At 44.0% G+C, this 20,718-nt stretch overlaps 1 protein-coding gene across 1 annotated transcript in view; it reads left to right on the forward strand.

Annotated features, from left to right (window-relative positions):
* Positions 1-18,428, forward strand: part of ABCC9 (ATP binding cassette subfamily C member 9) — a 123,164-nt gene extending 104,736 nt beyond the window's left edge. Inside the window, exons 33-40 of the mRNA XM_044998576.1 lie at positions 6,340-6,460; positions 7,183-7,313; positions 8,698-8,776; positions 11,903-12,011; positions 12,256-12,359; positions 13,240-13,373; positions 13,710-13,772; positions 18,087-18,428. Coding sequence (XP_044854511.1) covers positions 6,340-6,460; positions 7,183-7,313; positions 8,698-8,776; positions 11,903-12,011; positions 12,256-12,359; positions 13,240-13,373; positions 13,710-13,772; positions 18,087-18,224 — 879 coding nt within the window. The 3' untranslated portion in view covers positions 18,225-18,428. The remainder of the gene's footprint in view (positions 1-6,339; positions 6,461-7,182; positions 7,314-8,697; positions 8,777-11,902; positions 12,012-12,255; positions 12,360-13,239; positions 13,374-13,709; positions 13,773-18,086) is intronic.
* Positions 18,429-20,718: the final 2,290 nt, after the last annotated feature.

Here is a 20,718-nt window from a genome sequence, read left to right on the forward strand (position 1 = left end):
AATCAAATACACTGATCCACTGTAACTTGCTATAGAAAAAGTAGGATAAGAAATGAAGCAGCAAGAAATGCTTCCCAGTGGTTTTTAGGACTGGAATTGCTATTTTCAACAGCTATTGCCCCCCCCCCTTTTAAAAATAATTTTATTTGTTTAAAAGGAAGACAGTGATGTTGCATTGGTAAATTCCCCACAGAAACAAAGAGTGGAACAAAAGAATAATAAAGGCACCTCAACTTTTCCTCATTTATGGAGGACAGTCTTATAATATGCATCCAGATATCCTCCAATCACACAAGCTGAAAATTGTTCCACTTTACTGCAGCTCTGTAACCATATGGGAACCAATCCTGTCTGTGTTCTGTGCACATCCAAAATTCCTGCTGAATGACCCACTCTGGGAGCGAGTTACCAGTGACCCAGGGCTGGGACAGGAGGGTGCAGATGGAGAGGAAGCCCAGGGCTGGGGCAGCAGGGGGTGCGGGTGGAGGGGGCAGAGAGCCCAGGGCAGGGGCAGCAGGGTGTGTGGGTGGGAGGCGGTAGGGGTGGGGGAGAAGAGGGGAGCCCAGAGCTGGGGCAGCATGGGGTGGCGGGGAGGGGGAGAGCCCAGGGCTGGGATGGGAGGGGGCGCAGGTTGAGGGGGGGGAGAGCCCAGGGCTAGGGCAGCAGGGTGTGGTGGGGGGCAGTGGGGGGGGGGAGAGGGGAGACCAGAGCTGAGGCAGCAGAGAGGTGCAGGGGGGAGCCCAGAGCTAGGGTGGGGGCAGCTAAAATTTTTTTTGCTTGGGGCAGCAAAAAACCTAGAGCCGGCCCTGGGTAGAAAGCAGGCTGCAGTGCGCCATTTATGTAGCACTCGTGCTAGGGAGGGTGGCTGGGAGCCAACTAGAGTGGGAGGAATTGGGTGTAGGTCTAGCACCAAGGCTGGGCTTGATGGTTGGAGGTAGGCTACCTGAAGCTGGTAGGCTACCAGCAAGCGAATTCTCAGTGGCAGCCTTAAAGGTGGCTTTAAATCCCTTTTTATTGCTGTATCAGCACAAAGAGGGCTTATCAGTGGCCCAGGAACTGCTCCAATATGTTATGTTAACAGCACATTCAGAAAATTCCTTCTAATGCTGTTTAGTTAGCAAAGATATCTGGAAATTCTGAGATGTCCATTCAAGGTTTGTAACTACTTTGTATTTGCACTATGCATGCAAACAGATGAGAAAGAGTCAGCTGTTAACTAAAGTTTGAGACAACACTTAAAAAAAACCAACCTCTTAAATAATCTCTACATTGTTACCTCCCTCTTTATTCCCCAGCACATCACTTGCAAAACTTTGGCTGTGGTTCAATCATTGGCTACCCCACTTGACAGGTTTTCAATCATTTCTCTTTGGGAGCCCAAATGTGATGATGTTTGGAACTGGATGACAGCAAAGCACTCATACTGCTGCTCCCTTCATAGCTCATAATCATAGACCCAGTCCCTCCCCAGTGCATAAAAGCATCCAAGTTCCTGGCAGTTACACAACCCTGATGCAGATTTAAATGAAATGCCAAGCTCTCTGAATGCCAGGCTTTTATATCAAATCTGTTTGCAATTCCCCAAGCAGCAGGTTTTTCCATAAACACAGTAAACCTCCAGCCTAGAAAGCTGAACAAGGAGTTAGGTGTCTAAATGGCAAGAGAATTCCTTCATGCTCTTCCTAGGATTACTCTGTCATTCTTGACTACTGCTGAAGACTCTTGATTGACACTAAAACTTATTTCAGTGCAAACTATTTACTATAAAGCTCCATCTATTGATTATTTGTAGCAGTGTTTGTTCAGTGGAAAATGAGTGGAATTGAGAATTTTGTTTTTCATAACAAACTTTTTATTTGGCAGATTTATCCCGCTTTCATTTTTGCAAACAAACTGCAAAGTATTTCCTCACTTTTCTGGGTTCATAGGATCATTTCACAGCCTATGGATTGTCTGGGAATTTAGCACTATTCAAAAGGAACACCTAAAGTTCAGTTCCTAAAACCGTATTGAGGCCTCTCAATAAGTGGCCTAATTTTCAAACATACTTAGCACCCAGCAGCTCCCACTGAGGTCAAGCTACTTATTTAAGCACCTCAATGTGGATTTAGCCTCCTTACTTTACACTGCTGTTTTATAAACCTCAGCCTGTGATTTAGTCATTCTTGGTTAAGAATAAATTCACCTAAATTATATGGTATTGTTTTTTCACTCTTTGCTGGATGACTGACATTTTGTAAATGCGGGAATTAAAAAAAAAAAAATCAGCCTGCAAATAACTTTGTGGCATGGCTCGCTTGCTCCTGCCTCTGTTCAAGCCCACATACAGCTCAGAGACCTTTTGCCAGTAAAATACCTCCTGCAATTTATTTGCAATATTTGTTTCCACCACCCTTACACCTACAGTCCTACTGAGGCCTCAGCTTCTGAGAGAGCGCATACATGCATGGGTGCATACACACTCACTCTTTCTGCTTCTCCTCTCTCACTTCTTGTTCTTTTGTGTCATCTGCCAAAAGGGCTAAATTAGCCTCTTAGTTCTCCTCAGCCCATCAGTTAGGCACAGCTCTTCTTAATGAGGTCTACTCTAGAGTAATTAGAGTTGCAGTGACCAGAGCACTGGCTCAGCTGCAGTTGCTCAGCACCCTCTTCGTAAACATGTAGCCAACAATGAATCTCTTTGCTCATGCATGAATGCAGGCATTCAGACAAATCATAGCACCTCTATAAACAGAAACTAGTTGTCTAAATATTGATGGAAAAACAAACAAAAAGGCTTGAATATAGCCAATCCAAATTGCATGTCAGATTTTTGGAAACAAATCTATGAACAATACATCTCCTTATTTGAGTAGCTCTAAAAACTAGTTTAACCCCCCACTAAAAAACAGATAACCTTGGAGGGATTTGGTATTTTTATTTTATTTTCCAAAGCTGTGTTATTGAATAGAAAGTTTTAACATTACATTTTATTCCCCTTTTATAACTAATTTCTGTTGCTGGTTTTTATTTTTTGCATTAACAAAAATACCTGAACATAATGTATCACAGAACAATATCAGTATGCTACTGGCATTCTTTGCAGAAAATAAGACTATATGTAGTATTGTAGCTATACAAAACTATATGTAGTATTGCTAAAAAAAGCCCTATACACAGTGTGACAAAGTGCCTCGTCTGCCTTGGTGGGTCCTGCACTTATAGGCAGATTTACTTGCCTCAGAGATTCACAGCAGCTCTCAGTTTGGCCACTTTTGCTAGTGGCTCAAACCTGCCGTCCGCTCAGCTAATCTCATCACTGGCCAGCATGGGGGAAACAGAGAACAATCCCCACAGTGGGTCACGGACAGGCCAGATCCCTTTCCAAATTAGACCGTCCCTTCTGGTGTTTCTCATAGACCGGGTCAACTCCTCCTGTGTCCGATCAGGAGTTAGGGGGATGGGGGGAACCCAGGCCACCCTCTACACCAGGTTCCAGCCCAGGGCCCTGTGGATAGCAGCTGTCTACAATGTCCCCTGTATCAGCTGCGTGACAGCTACAACTCCCTGGGCTATTTCCCCATGGTCTTCCCCAGCACCTTCTTTATCCTCACTGCAGGATCTTCCTCCTGAAGCCTGATCACACTTGAACTCTTCACTCCTCCAGCAGCAGCACCCCTTCTCACTCCTTGCACACACACACACCCTACTAACACATGGGAGGTCCTTTTTTAAACCAGGTGTCCTGATTAGCCTGCCTGCCATAAGTGATTCTAGAAAGTTCTTAATTGGCTCCAGGTGTCTTGGTTAGCTTGCCTGTCTTAATTGGTTCTAGCAGGTTCTTGATTGCTCTAGGGCTGCCCCTGCTCTGATCACTCAGGGAACAGAAAATTGTTCATCCAGTGACCAGTATATTTGCCTTCGACCAGATTCCTGTACCCTGGTGGGCCAGCCTGTATTCTGCCCTGGTCCCAAGGCCCACCGGGGATGTCAGTTGGCGGCTCCTTCACGGGGCCGTGAGCACGGTCGTGTACTTGGCGCGGTTTACCCTTGTCCCCAACACCTCCCCCTTTTGCGGCGTGAAGGAGACCCTGGCGCACGTTTATTTAGAGTGCGCCAGGTTGCAGCCCCTGTTCCGGCTCCTCTTGGCTCTCCTCTTGCGTTTTTGGTTGCACTTTTCCCCTCACCTGTTTATCTATGCACTCCCCATCCGTGGCCCCACAAAGTCGCGGGATCTCCTTGTCAACCTCCTCTTGGCCCTGGCCAAACTTGCCATCTATAACACCAGGGAGAGGAGGTTGGCCGACGGGATTTCCTGCGACTGTGGGGCCTATTTCCGCTCCTCCGTCCGTTCACGCATCCGGGCAGAGTTCCTCTGGGCGGCGTCCACTGGCTCCCTTGACGCCTTTGAGGAGCAGTGGGCGTTGTCCGGGGTTCTCTGCTCGGTGTCCCCATCAGGTTCCCTTCGTTTAGCCCTATGACCTCACTCCCGATCCTGTTTTTTTCATCAGTTGTCCCACGTACTTAGTTAGTGTTCCGGACCTGTGGATCCTCCCCTTAGGCTGGGGGGAGGTCCTTTAGCAGTGGGCGGGCTTTGCCCGCCCACTTCCTGGATACTAATAGGACCAGATTCCTGTACCCCACTGGTCTGGGTCTGTCACAGCAGGTATATTATAGGAAGTGGTGCAGCTCCAACAATCTGTTCCTATAGCAGGTGATTGGCAGACACCACAGATTTGATTGGTTAAATGTATTCTCTCTACACACACATCATACATCATTTGAAACCTTACTATGTTTTCTTTAAGATGAGGTATGACCTACCGCTGTCAAATGGTGCCATTACCATAGAAACAAGAAAAAGCAATATTAAAATGACCACTTTGAAATATTTGTATTTCTCTGTTAGTTTAATATAGCTATGTATTATTTCAAGGGATAAAATTAGATTTCTTTCTGACCTCAAAGCATCACAACAACAATCACCAGGGTAAAACAAAATCTAATAATAAATAGGTACAGGTCTCATTGAAATGTAATAGCACTGGTGACATTTCTAGTCAACATCATTATCATCATCTTGTTCATTATATGATCTCTGCTGAGAGTGCATGAGTTACCACAGTCTTCATTGCCTTGGTATATGCACAGTTCTATGCAGACAACACACATAGTTAATTGTGCAGCAACCTCTTCTGGTACAGGCACAGCTAAGGAGTTGTAGAAGCTCAGATGCCCTTGGGCCCTTGAAGACTATAGGAAGTAGTTCATCATCCACATTTTTCCATCCATGTTGCAATGGTAAACCAACATGTGGTAGCTTTGACCAATAATAACCACATTAAGGTGTTGAAATTAACTTTAACAGTAAAAACTGTAGTCACGGTCATGTTGCAGAGTAGCAAAAAGTGACTCACTCATTTTGGGTACCATTGTTTCACTTCATTTGCAGGCTTGTGCAACCACTTGACATCTCCACATCATATCACATGTAAATGTACATAAAATAAGCTTTCAAATGATATGTGAGGTGTGTGGGTTGATTAAACTCCTAAAATATGGCCCTTTTTGGAGAATTGCCTATAGCCACTTGAAACTGCAGTGATCCCATTATTTCCAACTGAAAAGCTTTTTATTTTCTATGGTCCTCAGCTTTCTATATTTTTCTTCCACAACTTAAACAGCTCAGGGAGCTGCAGTCCTTACATTGCTTTAGGTAAAGAGAGGGAAAATGGTCTGATGAATGGGTTGGGATCATGAACAGCTCTCAGGTGCTCAGCTCACAACCATATTCCCTTTCTTTATGGCTGGATGGTGGAGGGGTCCCATAATTTATGGCAGCAGGGGTCTGAAACAGTTTTCTCCTGCTGGCAGGCATTATGGTATGGAAAAAGAACAGAGCTGGTTTAAAAAAAAAAGAATTAAACTTATTTTTGACAAAAAATGGCTTTTCAACGGTAAGGAAATTTTCATGAAATCAAATGTTAGCTGTCCAATTTAAGGTGCCTTAGGTACTGTAAGTTGGGGACCCACAACTCAAGGTGCTTCAAATCAGTGGCCAGTTTTCTGGAGGTAAAATGCTTCTGAATCTCAAAATGGGGATAACAATGCAGAACACTACATTATTGGGACATAATACATTAATGTGGAGGGTGGGATGGGGGAAAATGGAGACAAAAGGCCTGATTTAGCATGCCGCTGTACTAATTTTAACCTGGAGTAACTCCACTGAAATCAGGCCCACTGCGGTAAATCAGGCCCAAGGCTTCTACAAACATATCAAACCCGTATCCAACAGCGTAACAATTTACCAGACAAATCGTGTTTGACATCTTTTCCCTTTCTCGCTCTGTGATGCAGATAACCAACTATTTGAACTGGGTTGTAAGAAATTTAGCTGACTTGGAGGTGCAGATGGGTGCAGTGAAAAAAGTGAACAGTTTCCTGACCATGGAGTCTGAGAACTACGAAGGCACTATGGGTATTGTACTATCATCCTTTTTATTTTCTGTAGGTACCATAAAAGCAAGCACATTTCATTTCTTCCATTCATGATCATGCAAAAAACACAGAGACCTTGGGCCAAATTCCGTTCTCATTTACATACAGAGGCAGATTAGGGGGTTGTGGGGCCCTGGGCCAGACTAAGTGGGGGCACTTCCTCACCTCTTCCACCTGCATTCTCCCCCCACCCCACCTCACCACTCCTGCCAGGGAAATGGGGTCATGGCACAGGGCCTTCCCACACCTGCCCGGTGCTCCTGTCGGGGAGCTGGGTCAGGGCATGGGGGCTTCCCCTGCTCCCTGGCAGGAGTGCCGGGTGGTTGGAGTGGATTGGGGTGTGAGGGCGCCTCAATTGGCTGGGGCCCCTTGGCACCGGCCCCGCTGGCCCAGTGGCTAATCTGCCACTGTTTACCTGCATGTACTCTCAGTGACATTGAGAGTACTGCACAAGCGAACCAGCTCATCCTGTGCGTCGAGATCAGGAAGGTCGGTGCTAATGGCCCTGTGCTGCAGTTCTCAGCTGCATTCCAGCACTGGCGGAGAGTGCAGTCTCAGCAGGTGCCATCTTGCCTAGCTCCATTGGAACAGAATAAAGAGAGGATTCCTAACGTGCTTACAAATGGATGCATGGCAAAGGGGAAAGCGCAATGAGGGTGACTCAACTGTAGCATTTGCCTTTGTCTACTGTCAATATTTAAGACCCTTCTCAAGTCCCGAAAGACTGGCCACAAGAGGGGGAAATCAAGATTGAAGATTTGTGTGTCCGATATGAAAATAACCTGAAGCCTGTTCTGAAGCATGTTAAGGCTTACATCAAACCAGGACAGAAGGTAATGTGCCGTCCTCACTTCAGGCTGATACCTTTATAGCAACTTTTGTCATTTGTGGAAACGAGGACTCCTCACTAAAGATGGCCCACTAGTAAGAACAGCATCTAAAATACTTGAACGTATAGATGTGCAAACAGAGCCAACATTTTTTGCTGCACCCAAAGGATGGCCTTGTGGCTAAAGCAAAGGGCTAAGTTGGGAACCTATGTATTTCCACCTTCCTCACAGATTTCTTGTGTGGCACTGGGCAAGTCATTTAACACCTCTGTACTACATTCTATCCCATCTGTAAAATGAGGATGAGTTAGACTTACCTATCTTGCAAATGTTAATATTATTGATCATTTGTAAAGCACTTGGAAATCCTGAAGTGGAATGTATTATATACACCTCTACCTCGATATAACGCTGTCCTTGGGAGCCAAAAAATCTTACCACGTTACAGGTGAAACCGTGTTATATTGAACTTGCTTTGATCCACCGGAGTGCGCAGCCCCGCCCTCCCGGAGCACTGCTTTACCGCGTTATATCCTAATTCGTGTTATATCGGGTGGTGTTATATTAAGGTAGCGGTGTATATGGTATTATAATGCCATATAATATATTAAAAACTATTAATTATATTATTATAATAATCATTATTATAAGTGCCAGAAGCATCAGCAGCAGCAATTATTGTGATATTAGATATTTCACTTTTATATTGGCTATAAAATATTTGATACTGCCTTTTTCAATTGCCTTTGGTGGGTAGAAGAGGAGTCCCTTGGGCCCTGATGCAGCAAGGAACTGAGGCATGTTTCTAAATTGAAGCACATAAGTAGTCAATGGGACTGCTCTCATGCGTAATGTGAGTCGCATGTTTAAGGGCCTTGCTAAATCAAGGCCTTGGTGGGCAGGCTAACCTGTATGTGTGAGAACAAGAGTCACCATGACCAAGCATCTGATCCAATTTATACCCCGAGTGCTCAGTATTTTGCTCATATCTAGCACCTTAAACCCATGGACCTTAAAGCAGACATTCACTCCTGATGTCCCCTTAAGAAATGCGCTGGTGAATAGAGGATGAGACCATGGTTACATACATGTCCCCATCACCACTGGATCTGTTAGCAATGTAGGCAATCATAACTATCCCATCATTGTGCTCCCCAGCATCAGTAGCAGCCCTCATACGAATGCTCCTTGCGGGAGTGCACACTACGGAACCCTCTCCCAACTCCTGTGCAGCCGTATGTTTGTCCCTTTGTTTTTAAGTTGGCTTGGGGTTTTTATCAATATGGGTAAAATTTTACATTTCCTTACCGGGTCTGTGAGTTTGGTTTATAATTCCCTTCTCCCCAAGATTGACTTCAGAGCAATGACAATTTCCTTTGCTTTGCAGGTTGGGATCTGTGGTCGCACTGGCAGTGGAAAATCATCATTGTCTTTGGCTTTCTTCCGAATGGTAGACATATTTGATGGTTAGTTGCTAAAGATCCTCATTAGCACCTAATATAGCTGTAAAACTGCTACCCCGTTCCCTACTCCAGTTCTTCAGAAGCAAGCAAGCAGATGTAAGGCTTATTTCTAGGCTTTCTGTCCCCTCAAAACACTTGTTTTGGATCGGGTGTATTACACCCAATTCTTCAAAGTCCAGAGCACCTCCTGGCAGCAGCATTCAGTTCTGCAGGAAGTGCTCAGCTCATCCTAGGATTTGGTACTAAGTCCCTATTTTATGGTCTGAAAGAATAATGTACTGTTTCTAGAGAAAATATGTTACTCTCTGGTGCCCATAGATTTTCCCCCACAAACTAGACATCTGCCATAACTAAACGTGGTTCAGTGTGAGTAAAATAGAAACAGGTATTCAATAAATGCAGTTCCTTGATATTTTTCTTTTATTGTGGCTCCCCACTGTTACAATAAAAGCTGTCTAAGGATGCCGATGATTTTGGAGGCCCCTGCAGTACTCTTAGTCCGAAGGCATTCCATCATTTCCACCCAGAACTGATTATATATCCGGAATGTCTGCCCGTGAAATCCAGTCAGATATGGGAGGATAAATACATCAGATGCTCTTAGTTTAATTCACAGGTTTATGCCCATCTTTCCTCTCCATCTCTCATATATCTCCTTTCTGCCTGTCTTTCTCTTTTATTTCTCAACTCTTCCAGTATCTCTGATTTTTCTTTCTTTGGAAAACATTGACTTTCTTCTCATATTTGCTCGACTTTTTCATAGTCTCCCTTCAACTCTCCATTGTCCATCTCTCTTCCCCTCTCCCACGTTAGACTGTCTCTGGTCCCTTTGCTCCCATCTCTTCTGCTCTCTGTCTGAAGTCCTGGCTTCATTAAAACTCATCGGCAAAGCTCCCATTGACTTCAGTGGAGCCTGGATTTCATCCTGTGTGTCCATCTTGCTTCCTCATTCTGTTAGTTCTTTGCACTCACCTATATTCCAGGTGACTCCTCCCCACCAAGAATCACCAGCTTTCTGTTCCTCTTTGGGAGTTCACTTCTTTTACTCTTTTTTCACCCACCCTCTCTCTTTTCTCTGGCATCCTGCCCTAATGTCCTCTTCTTCCTATCCCTAGTTCCCATATTTCCTCTCTGCTCTTCTCTGCCTGTCCGACTCAGGCCTTGTCTACACTACCGGGGTAAGTCAACTTAAGTTACACTACTCCAGCTATGTTATTCACGTAGCTTAGGTCAACTTACTGTGGTGTCTACACCATGTTGGGTTGATGGGAGACACTCTCCCATCGCCTTACCTTACCCGTTGCATTCTGGTGGAGTACCGGAGAGCGCTCTGCCGCTGATTTAGCAGGTCTTCACTAGACACACTAAATTGTGACCCCTGCTGCATCGATCACAGTAGCGTCGATCCCTGGTAGTGTAAACATGGCCTCAGGCATCCCCATTTCCTCTGTTTTCTTCCCAGACCTCCCCAGATCATCCTGTTTTCCCCTCCAGATTATGTTCCCCCATTCACCAGTCAAACCAAATCCTCTTTCCCCACCCCCACCCCGGCCCCAAGATCCTGTCTCCTCATTCTCAGATTCCCCACTTTGCATGTGGGAAGGCAGAGGTGGTTAAGTTTATGCTGTCACAGCTGAAGGCCAGTGATCTAATTTTGCCCCAGTGAAAATGTAACATAATCATATTTTAAACAGTATGGAAGAAATCCTGGCCCCATTGAACTTCAAGGATGTGGGTGATCCTGCTGCAGTCAAGTTAAGCATGTGCTTATGTGCTTCTCTGGGTCAGGGCTAGAGCATGCAGCACCTTGCAGGATACAGCCTTGTATGGCTTACAAACTACAAGATGAGGAAAATTGGCAATGACAGATGGGCCGCTTGGAATTTCCATTCATTTATCATGGCCTGGGTGAGATCTGGTTTTTCTAACCATTAGCAATAGGGCTAACAAGTTCAGTTTAGGCACATCCCCATGTTGGGAGCACCATGGAGCTACACAGGATCTCTAGGAGAAATTGTGCAGCACAGAGGCAGTGTCCCTGCTGGGGCTTCCCAGTGCAAAGGCAGACTGAGCCTGATGGCTACATCCCTCATCTTAGTCCTTTATATACACCTGCCTCCCACAGTTCCTGTGCTCTGGGAAGCTTGTACCTGGCTCCTGTGCATGGACTTAAGGGGAGAGACTTCTTATGCTCTTCTCATCCTTTCCTACTTGCAGAGCAGCTGGTCACAATCTGGCCTGTAATTTTTTTTTCTCTAAATGCCAAATGTTGCCACACCTCACACACAACATGACAATTTTCCAGGTGAAACCCATACACTCACTGACTTGATGTGGTGATGAAATCCCCTTTACGTTAGTGAGTATTCCAGCTATTACATGCAGCTTCCTTTATTGGAATGACTTGCCGGGGCTGCAGGGTGATTAATGCAATTGTTCCCATTACTCTTATGGTAGCTGAACAATATGCATTGTAATTCATCTCTTCTCCTATCCTTAGACGACGCTGATCTATGGAAACTGACACTAATGAGATTAAAATGCCCAAAAGCTGGACATGTTCTTAATTTACTCAGCCACATCCCGTGAAAAAGTCACTCAGTTTAGATAAATCTTTTTAAAGTTCTAGCTGTGCTTTGATATTTCATATTATGGCTACTTGAGTGCACTGCACAAAATAAACTGGCATGAATTTGAAACAAAGGACCCAATCCTACTCTGACTGAAGTCAGTGGGCCCAGAAGAGGCCAAAATATGACAACTACATTACCTCCTCTTGTTCTCTCTTCCTCTATTTGGCTGTAGATCTGAGAGTGCTCACACTAAATTATCTTTTTAATGGCATCATCAATCATGCAGCATGGAAGCAAAATATGTCCTTTAAGGGAAGAAGGAAAAAAAAAGAAAAGAAGAAGAAAGAAAGAGAGAGACAACAGTGCCTGGGCAGCAATACGCCTGTTTTCTTCTGGGTTGTGTTATTATATATGAGCACCTTCCACATGTTTATAGAGCCATAAACAGCTGAAGGAATGCAGTCAGTCTCAGGCAGTTATGTTTAATCTTTCCGTATGCTTCTTACAAATAGTATGATGCTTGTGATGTCCTCACTTTGTGTGTCATTTCAAACAGGGAAGATTGTGATTGATGGAATAGACATTTGTAAACTGCCCCTGCATACCCTCCGTTCCAGACTCTCAATTATTCTCCAAGACCCCATACTGTTCAGTGGTTCCATTCGGTAGGTATCCATTCTCATTGTACAACCTCTAGGGTTGCATGGGGGTGTGCATAGGAGATGATACCACAGAAGTAGCTATGGGATGGGGTGATATGCAAGGGTGGGGACCTTAAATTCCTATTGCTGGCTCCACAATCTTCTCAGAGAGCTCTAGTAACATAATACCGCAATGTGGCCTGGTAATAGGCCAGGATGCTGGAATATAACAATAATTTCTGGATCTTTGTCACTCTTTCCCCTGCAGCTTTAATTTGGATCCAGAGTGCAAGTGCACTGATGATAGGCTTTGGGAAGCTCTGGAGATTGCTCAGCTGAAGAACATGGTCAAATCATTGCCAGGAGGTCTTGGTATGTTTGAACAAGGCCAAGTACCCATGAATCTATGCCAACCCATAAAACAGAGCCAAAAAGAAACAGTTTGATTTGTTGATATAGCTAAAAAGAAACAGTTTGATTTGTTGATGTCTCTCTGTAGGACAAGGGGAGCGAACTGTATGATGCATTCTATACTTTGAGCCTCCCTGTAATGGATGTCAGGCACTTGGGCCCAGATCCTAAGACGTATTTAGATGCTTAACATTAGATACCTAAATACCTTTCAGAATCTGGGCCCTGATGAATATTCCAACAGTATACCAGAGAGAATGTACATGCTGTGCTGCTGAATGATGTTTTAGCTTTCTACTTATTTCAGTGAAATATTGATGTGGCACATCAACAGATGGGGAGGGGGGACCAGTTGTCAAAGGGTTAAAAGCTTTTAGTCTTGCAGCAGCAACTCTCTGATTGCCATAGGAAGCTCCAACAGCTGTATCTCCTAATTGTGTCACTGATTGAGCATTTCCCTTTGCATTCCAGGTCTGGTTCATGAAGGAAAACCAACTGTACACATTCATATTATTAAAACATAACACTAGGCCTTCCCAAATATGTTAACTCCTTACTCCATGATCATGTGAGATGGTCTATTGTCCTCATGGTGATGGTCCCAACAGCTGTGTTCAGTTTCCTCAATACCACTTTATTCCAACACTCATCAGAGATGATATTCATTGTATCTTTCAGGGGTATTACTGATGTTTGAACAGCTCTTACACGGAGATTTTATGGTGTAAATTGAAAGTCATTTGTGATATTGATTTGCTCTTTCATTTGTATGGGCAACTGAATAAAACCCTGAGACAACAGCATTTAGATGGCATAAGCCTTAAAGCTAACTATGTTACAGATGCGGTGGTAACAGAAGGGGGAGAGAATTTCAGTGTGGGGCAGAGACAGCTCTTCTGTCTGGCCAGAGCCTTTGTTCGCAAGAGCAGCATTCTCATCATGGATGAAGCCACGGCTTCTATTGACATGGCCACAGTGAGTATATCAGTTACATTGCTGCTACTTGCTTTGCCTTTTAAGAAGCAAAAAGAAATTAGAAGTTGAGAGCAAGAAGTTGGTACTGTCTTCCCTAGCTGTCATTCATGATAACTTGTTTTTTTTATCTTTCAGTTATTTTGTTTTTAATTTTGATTTCTGTGGTGAGGGGAGAGGGTTAAAGATGAATCCTGCTACCAAGCTGTGTTGCATCGTGTCAGTGAGCGTCTACCACACAGACAGAATGCAGTACACTGTACGGTCCTGAGTCTTTGACGGTGAAGGGCACATAGTGTGTAAGAGAACTGAATAACTCTTGAACCTTTTTCTTGACAGGAAAACATTTTGCAGAAGGTTGTGATGACTGCCTTTGTGGACCGCACAGTTGTAACGATAGCAGTAAGTATCAACTCCAGCAGATGCCCCTCCCCACTTTCCTCATTCTTGCAGCCGCTATACTTGCTTTTCACCAATTAATTATTGCTATGAAAATAAAACTAAGACACAGGCTCAAACCTGCATTTGGTTCCACAGTTTTGCAAATAGTTTCTATCTGTAAGGTGGGCCAAGTGAAAACTCTCAGATCTGAACAACCAGAACTTTGCAGTGGAGTTTGGCATCGGAATCTGGATCCCGTTACAAATTTTCCCATTGAGCTTAATCTCGCTACTCAGCTCAAATTAAAACACGGGATCCTACCACCACCGAAGTTTGGGGCTAGTTCAAAATCCAGATTTGAAATTTGCTGCTTAGACCCATCGCTAGTTTCTACAACTGTAACATGAATTGTGACTTTAAAGGCTTTTCAGTACAGCGTCTCAAATTGGATTGTTCTCTCCCCATATGCCTTTGTTTTATTATCATGGTTTTAAAAATTGAAGAGGTGGAAAATATTCAAATTTCAACCAAAAAAAACAAGAAAATGTTTTCAGCTAATTGTTTGTAACTTCCCCCCTTGTTTTTCAATCAGCTCTAGGTGCCAATGTATAGGCCAGGGCTTCTGTACATATGTAAGACCAGGAGCCTCAGGCACTCTTGTACCTTGGTTCCTCCTGTTCTCTGCCTGTAACTCTTCTGGGCTGTAATACTTTGGTCTAATTCTGTTTGTTGGGCTTTGTGTGGAGGTGGCAGGGCAATGTTTAATGCCCTGTGATGTAGAGAAAGCCAGACTATGGGCATGTCTACACACACACACTTTCTGTGCAGCAATCTGGGGTGTAAATCTACAGCGCACCAGTGTGCCATTGTAACAGAGGGCTTGGAAGGCCAGGCAGCCTAGTGGTTGGAGTACTGGACTTCCGGCACTCTCCTTCTGTGTTCAAGGTGCCTCAGTCTTTAAGGTAGGATGGGGTAGGGAGACCTGGGTCCGTCCACTTCTCTGGGTCCCAGCCAAGGGCCCTGTGTATATCAACCCCTAAGTAGGGGAGTCTGCATTCACTGCCCTGGGCTACTTCCTACTGTTGCCCCTTCGGTGTGGTGCATGGCCCATAGTCCAAGTTGCAGTAGTGGCTTATCTCTAGTAGCGCCCCTTCGTGGACCCTGGGCAGAGTCCTGCTGCGGTCCCAGGTTCCTCCAGTCAGGGCAGCCATAAATTTTGTGGGGTCAGAACCCCCACAAAGTCTCTGCACTTTGGTCACCAGGTTCCTCTCAGGCCGGGTGCTCCTAGGCCTCTTTCTCCCTCTCCTTTGGCCAGGAAGACAGTGCTTGGCTGTTGGTGGCTGCCTTGGCTGGCAAGCTAGTGATCTTTCCTGTAAGGTAGGGAGGCAGCTAGCTCCTGCCTCTTTGCCAGTCAGCCCCAAACTGAGTCAGGCTCCCTCCTTTTCTCCCCTCCCCAGGTCTGGCACTGGCTGCAGGTATAATTGGGCAGGGCTAGCTGGGCCCACAGGCTCTCTTTAACCCTTTCCGTGCTAGTGGGTGGTTTCTGTGCTTCATCACAGCTATGCACAAACTGTCCATGTGGACCCTGTTGATGAGCACTAAAAGTTCCCTAGTACACTTTGACATACTGCTATAAAACCCTGTACATTAGTGCTCACTAGGGAACATATAGGGTGCAGCAGCAGAGCCCACATGAACAGTTAGTATGTGGTATGCTGGAATGCTGTAGATTTACACCTCAGTTTATCACACATTAAGTGGTTGTGTAGACATGCCCTACTTGATCTGGTGCTTCCTTTTGGCCATAAACTCTGTGACTCTAAAATATATATATTAAAGAGACCTTAAAGTAATTCCACCCTGTGATGTGCTTAGTTGGCAGTCAGATGTTTTGTGTGTGAAATAAATTTTTGCTTCAACAGCTGTTTCACTTGCTTTGGCTGGGGTATGATCAATTGGTTAGCCCGTGAGATTGGAGTCAGTTCTACTGGGTTCTGTTTACAGTTGTAGCAGTGACTCATTGTGATATCGTAGGAAAATCGCTTAATCTAGCTCATGTATAATGTGCTTTAAGAACCTCAGATCCATAAAAGCATAACAAACAAATTCCCATTCATAAAACTGTCATTTCAATTCATGTCTGATTTGTACTGTTTCTCTCACTAAAATACTGCTTGTCTATGGCCTTCTGTTTTCCACATCGCTGTTTGGAGAAAAATAGCATTTGCTTATTTGGCTTTCCTGTTCTTCACATAGCATTTTCCTTCAGCTGGCTTCACGTTCTTTCTTCCTTTGTGGCTGATCCTTCCTCCTATTTTTTCTCCCCACCTATCTGTTCTTCTTTTCAGCACCGAGTGTCTCAGATCTTGGATGGAGACATTGTGTTAGTCCTTTCCGATGGTGTTCTAGCTGAGTGTGATTCTGCTTCAAACTTGCTCCTCAAAGAGGATGGCCTGTTCACCACTTTGGTGAAGACTAACAAGTAGACTCTCTCAGTCCACACTGATCGCAAGACTTCTGGCTCTCTGGTAGTTACCTTTAGCTCTTTAATGATCTTAGCTCTGCTACCATTCTGCGGCTCTGAGATGACAGTACAAAAGGCCATTCATTTCATTCTAGTACTTTCAAATGTTGTTTCTGTTTTTTAAGTCCAAAATCCTGCTTTAATGAATGCACTAATTATCTTTAATGGAGTAATTAGTCTAATAACATAGTAATACAAATTATAATTAATTACTTAATAAATAATTGCTTTAGAAAATAATATCTGAAATGAGTTGCAGTCTGTCCAGATCTTGGTGGACATGAGTCCACATTGCAAATGACACTTTTGGTGGCAGTCTCAGAAAAGAGACCAAGGACTGAATTAGCCTGGAAACTGAACTACCATCTCATCCCTAAGGATGCCCTTCCAGATTGGGGTTGAGATATACTGGTAGGACAGCATGGGGAAGAACTTGCACTACCATTTTTAGTGTTCTATGGTTAAGTGGCAGAGTTCATTTATTCTCCAGCACTGTCACACACACACCAGTGCTAAATTCACAAAAACAAAACAAAAAAATGCATTCAAAGTAAAGAAGCATAAACTCTTTATTCCCTTAATGCTATTGTTGCCTCTTGGACTTGGTGCAGGACACATGAGTCAGCCCAAGTGTAGGTGAACTGTTCCCTTGGGAATGGCCAGGTGACACAGATTAGTGGTATAAATCAGTGTCTCTCAAGCCTTTCCAGACTACTGTCCCCCTTTCAGGAGTCTGATTTGTCTTGTGTACCCCAAGTTACACCTCACTTAAAAACTACTTGCTTCACAATCAGACATAAAAATACAAAAGTGTCACAGGACACTATTACTGAAAAATTGCTGACTTTCTCATTATTACCATATAATTATAGTAAATCAATTGGAATGTAAATACTGTACTTACATTTCAGTGTAGAGTACATAAAGCAGTATAAACAAGTCGTTGTCTGTATGAAATTTTAATGTGTATTGACTTCACTAGTGCTTTTTATGTAGCCTGTTGTAAAACTAGGCAAATATCTAGATGAGTTGATGTACCTCCTGGAAGATCTCTTCATACCCCCAGGGGTACACGTACCCCTGGTTGAGACCCACTGGTGTAAGATTCAGCCTTGCCTGAAATGACAAGTCCAAATCGCACCCGTATCAACCCAGCCCGCAATTCTCTCTCTGGCACAAGAATTGGATTCCATGCAGTGTGTGTGGTTTTAATACAAACATAAAACTCAAAGCCTCATCTAATCTGCATGATCACAGAAAAAACAAATGGTACTTTTTCTGAGTACAATTTGTCTGTGTCCTTGATCAAGGCATCCCAAAGAGGAAAGTGTATATCAGTGATCGTGTACCTATATATAGCAGGGCTTATTCCTGGAACCACATCCATGAGTTTAGTTCCAAATGGCCAGTTCCATAGGGCCCAATCATGGAGAGAGCTGAGTTACTGAGTCAATGAGCATTGAGTATATTCTGAATCTCTCAGGAGCTGTTCAACACCATGCACCATGGGGCTCAATCTTGCGGACACTCATGAACATGCTTAACTTTACATGTTTGAGCAGTCCCATTGAGTTCCAAGGGGCAGTTCACAAACAGAAAGTTAAGCATTTGCATATGTATTTTCAGGCTCAGGGCCATGGTTGTAAAGCACTTTGAGATCCCTTGGGATTAAAGTTGCTGAATAGGACCTTATCCAAAATTCACAGAAGACAATAGAACTCCTACCATTGACTTTACCAGGCATTGGATCAGGTCCTAAACGAAGGCTATTATTATAATGAGAATTTCTGCATGCTTTTGTTTTATCACAGCATCGGGTTCACACCATTCTGACTGCTGACCTGGTCATTGTGATGAAACGAGGGAATATTTTGGAGAATGACACACCAGAGAACTTGTTGTCGCGGGAAGACAGCATCTTTGCTTCTTTCGTCCGGGCTGACATGTGAAGAGTCACTAAATCGCATGCTGTATTTTTAATAGCTGATTTTTAAACAAATGAAATCCAAATATTTTCTACTCAATGTAGCATCACATTAGCCTTTTTGAAGGTTTTTTTTCCTTCATGTTTCTATCTTTAAATAATAAAACCCATTGCAATCCATGTATGCCTCAAAGCAATAAAAGTGTCACTGTACTAAATACCATTAAACTTCCCACACACACGTTTGTGACAGTTTGGTTTCTTGGGAGTTTGGCATTTTCCTTGGGAGTCATCGTTGGCATTTTTCTTTCTTGTAATGAGCAAAAGCATGTGCTGCTTTTAGGAATGGCATATGTTACTCTGGAGCCAGTGGTCACATGGTTTAGTTTATCAAGAGAGCTAAAGGGCCTCCAGGGTATCTTCCCCTAGGGAAAAAATAACTACATGACACTTGGTGTGATCGGCTGCATTCCACAGACAAGCTTTGCCTGCCAAAGTATCTTTGTAAGCCAAGGATAAAAATCTTCCCTTGAAAGCATAATGTAGCAGCATCCAAAAATGGAAATCCTCCTCTCCCCCCCCTTTAATTCACATGTGCAAGTTAGAATAATGCCATCTTCTAAGTGCTGCGGTGGTTACCATCCACAAACCTATCAGAGATGCTTAGCCTTTAGCAAGCTTCCCTTATGTTATAATGGCTCGCACTCTCTTTCCTACGCACGTGCGTTTTTTCATTACATGCTGGTGTACTGTCGGGATGAGGCAGGAATCTGCTCTTCCTAATGGTGATGGCAAGACAATGTCAAATGGAAGAGCTGGGATGTTATAAAGTAAAAAATGAAGCGCAGTGTTTTCAAAGCCTCATGTTAGGCTCCTAAATCCATGTCTGTTCTATGGACTCTTGAAAGTCAAAAGGCCAAACTCATCCCTGGTATAATTATATTGGCTTCAATAGGGTTATACTGGGGATGAATTTCATTCAGTATGTTAAAGACTCTGTATTAAGGTAAATATGGACTTGGAAGCCTGGCTGAAGTATTCCAGTTAATATGTAAGGCCTGACCTTGCAATTAGACAATCATTAGGAGCTATGCATCAATCTTAACCTTCTTGTGGTATTCTCTTATCATGGCCCTGTGATGGGTTGGGTCACAGAAACTCCCTCAAGACTGTCACTAGATGTGCTGGGATACCACTAAGAATAAACCCCCCTGCCAGAAAAGACTTCTCTCCACTCCCGTCTTGCTGACCTAGACACACCAGTCGGCTCCAGCACAGACCAAGAGGCTGAGCCATGCCCCCCCCTGCAGTTCACAGAAACTAAAATTCACTTAGCCCAGGGGCTTCTCAGTTAACAGGGACTTTCCCAGGACCCAATATTCAGTCTTTCTGGGAGCCTAAACTCCAAATAAATCAGTTTTACTCTGAATAAAGCTTATACAGGGTAAACTCATAAATTGTCCGCCCTCTACAACACTGATAGAGAGATATGCACAGCTGTTTTCTCCCCCAGGTATTAATCACTTACTCTGAGTTAATTAATAAACAAAAGTGATTTTATTAAGTATAAAAAGTAGGATTTAAGTGGTTCAAAGTAATAACAGACAGAACAAAGTAAGTTACCAAGCAAAATAAAGCAAAACACGCAAGTCTAAGCCTACAACATTGAGAAACTGCATACAGGTAAATCTCACCCTTAGAGATTTTATATTTTCTCTCTCTTGTGGGCAGAAACCCCTGATGTTCAGGGAGTTTACATGCATGAGGAGCTAAGCAGTCACTTGGGGTACGTCTACACTACGGGATTATTCCGAATTTACATAAACCGGTTTAACAAAACAGATTGTATAAAATCGAGTGTGCGCGGCCACACTAAACACATTAAATCGGTGGTGTGCGTCCAAGGTCCGAGGCTAGCGTCGATTTCTGGAGCATTGCACTGTGGGTAGCTATTCCGTAGCTATCCCATAGTTCCCGCAGCCTCCCCCACCCCTTTCAATTTCCGGGTTGAGATCCCAGTGCCTGATGCGGCAAAAATCATTGTCGCGGGTGGTTCTGGGTAAATGTCGTCAGTCACTCCTTCCGCTGGGAAAGCAACGGCAGACAAGCATTTCATGCCTTTTTTCCCTGGATTGCCCTGGAAGATGCCATAGCATGGCAATCATGGAGCCTGTTTCGCCTTTTGTGACTGTCACGGTATGTGTACTAGATGCCGCTCACAGAGGCGATTCAGCAGCGCTACACAGCAGCATGCTTTTGCTTTTGCATGATAGCAGAGATGGTTATCAGCCATATTGTACCATCTACCATACCATAAATTGGTAATAAGATGATCGTGGTTACCAGTCCTTTTGCACTGTGCCATTTGCTGCTGTCATAAGTGCCCCTGGCTGCTCTTAGCCAAGGGCGCAAAAGCCAAAATTGGGAATGACTCCCTGAGTCAATCCCTCCTTTTTGGTATCTAAAAATAGAATCAGTCCTGCCTAGAATATGGGCAAGTGTACTAGAGAACCACTGTA

This window comes from Mauremys mutica, chromosome 1 (genome assembly GCF_020497125.1).
Source record: "Mauremys mutica isolate MM-2020 ecotype Southern chromosome 1, ASM2049712v1, whole genome shotgun sequence".
Taxonomy (NCBI): domain Eukaryota; kingdom Metazoa; phylum Chordata; order Testudines; family Geoemydidae; genus Mauremys; species Mauremys mutica.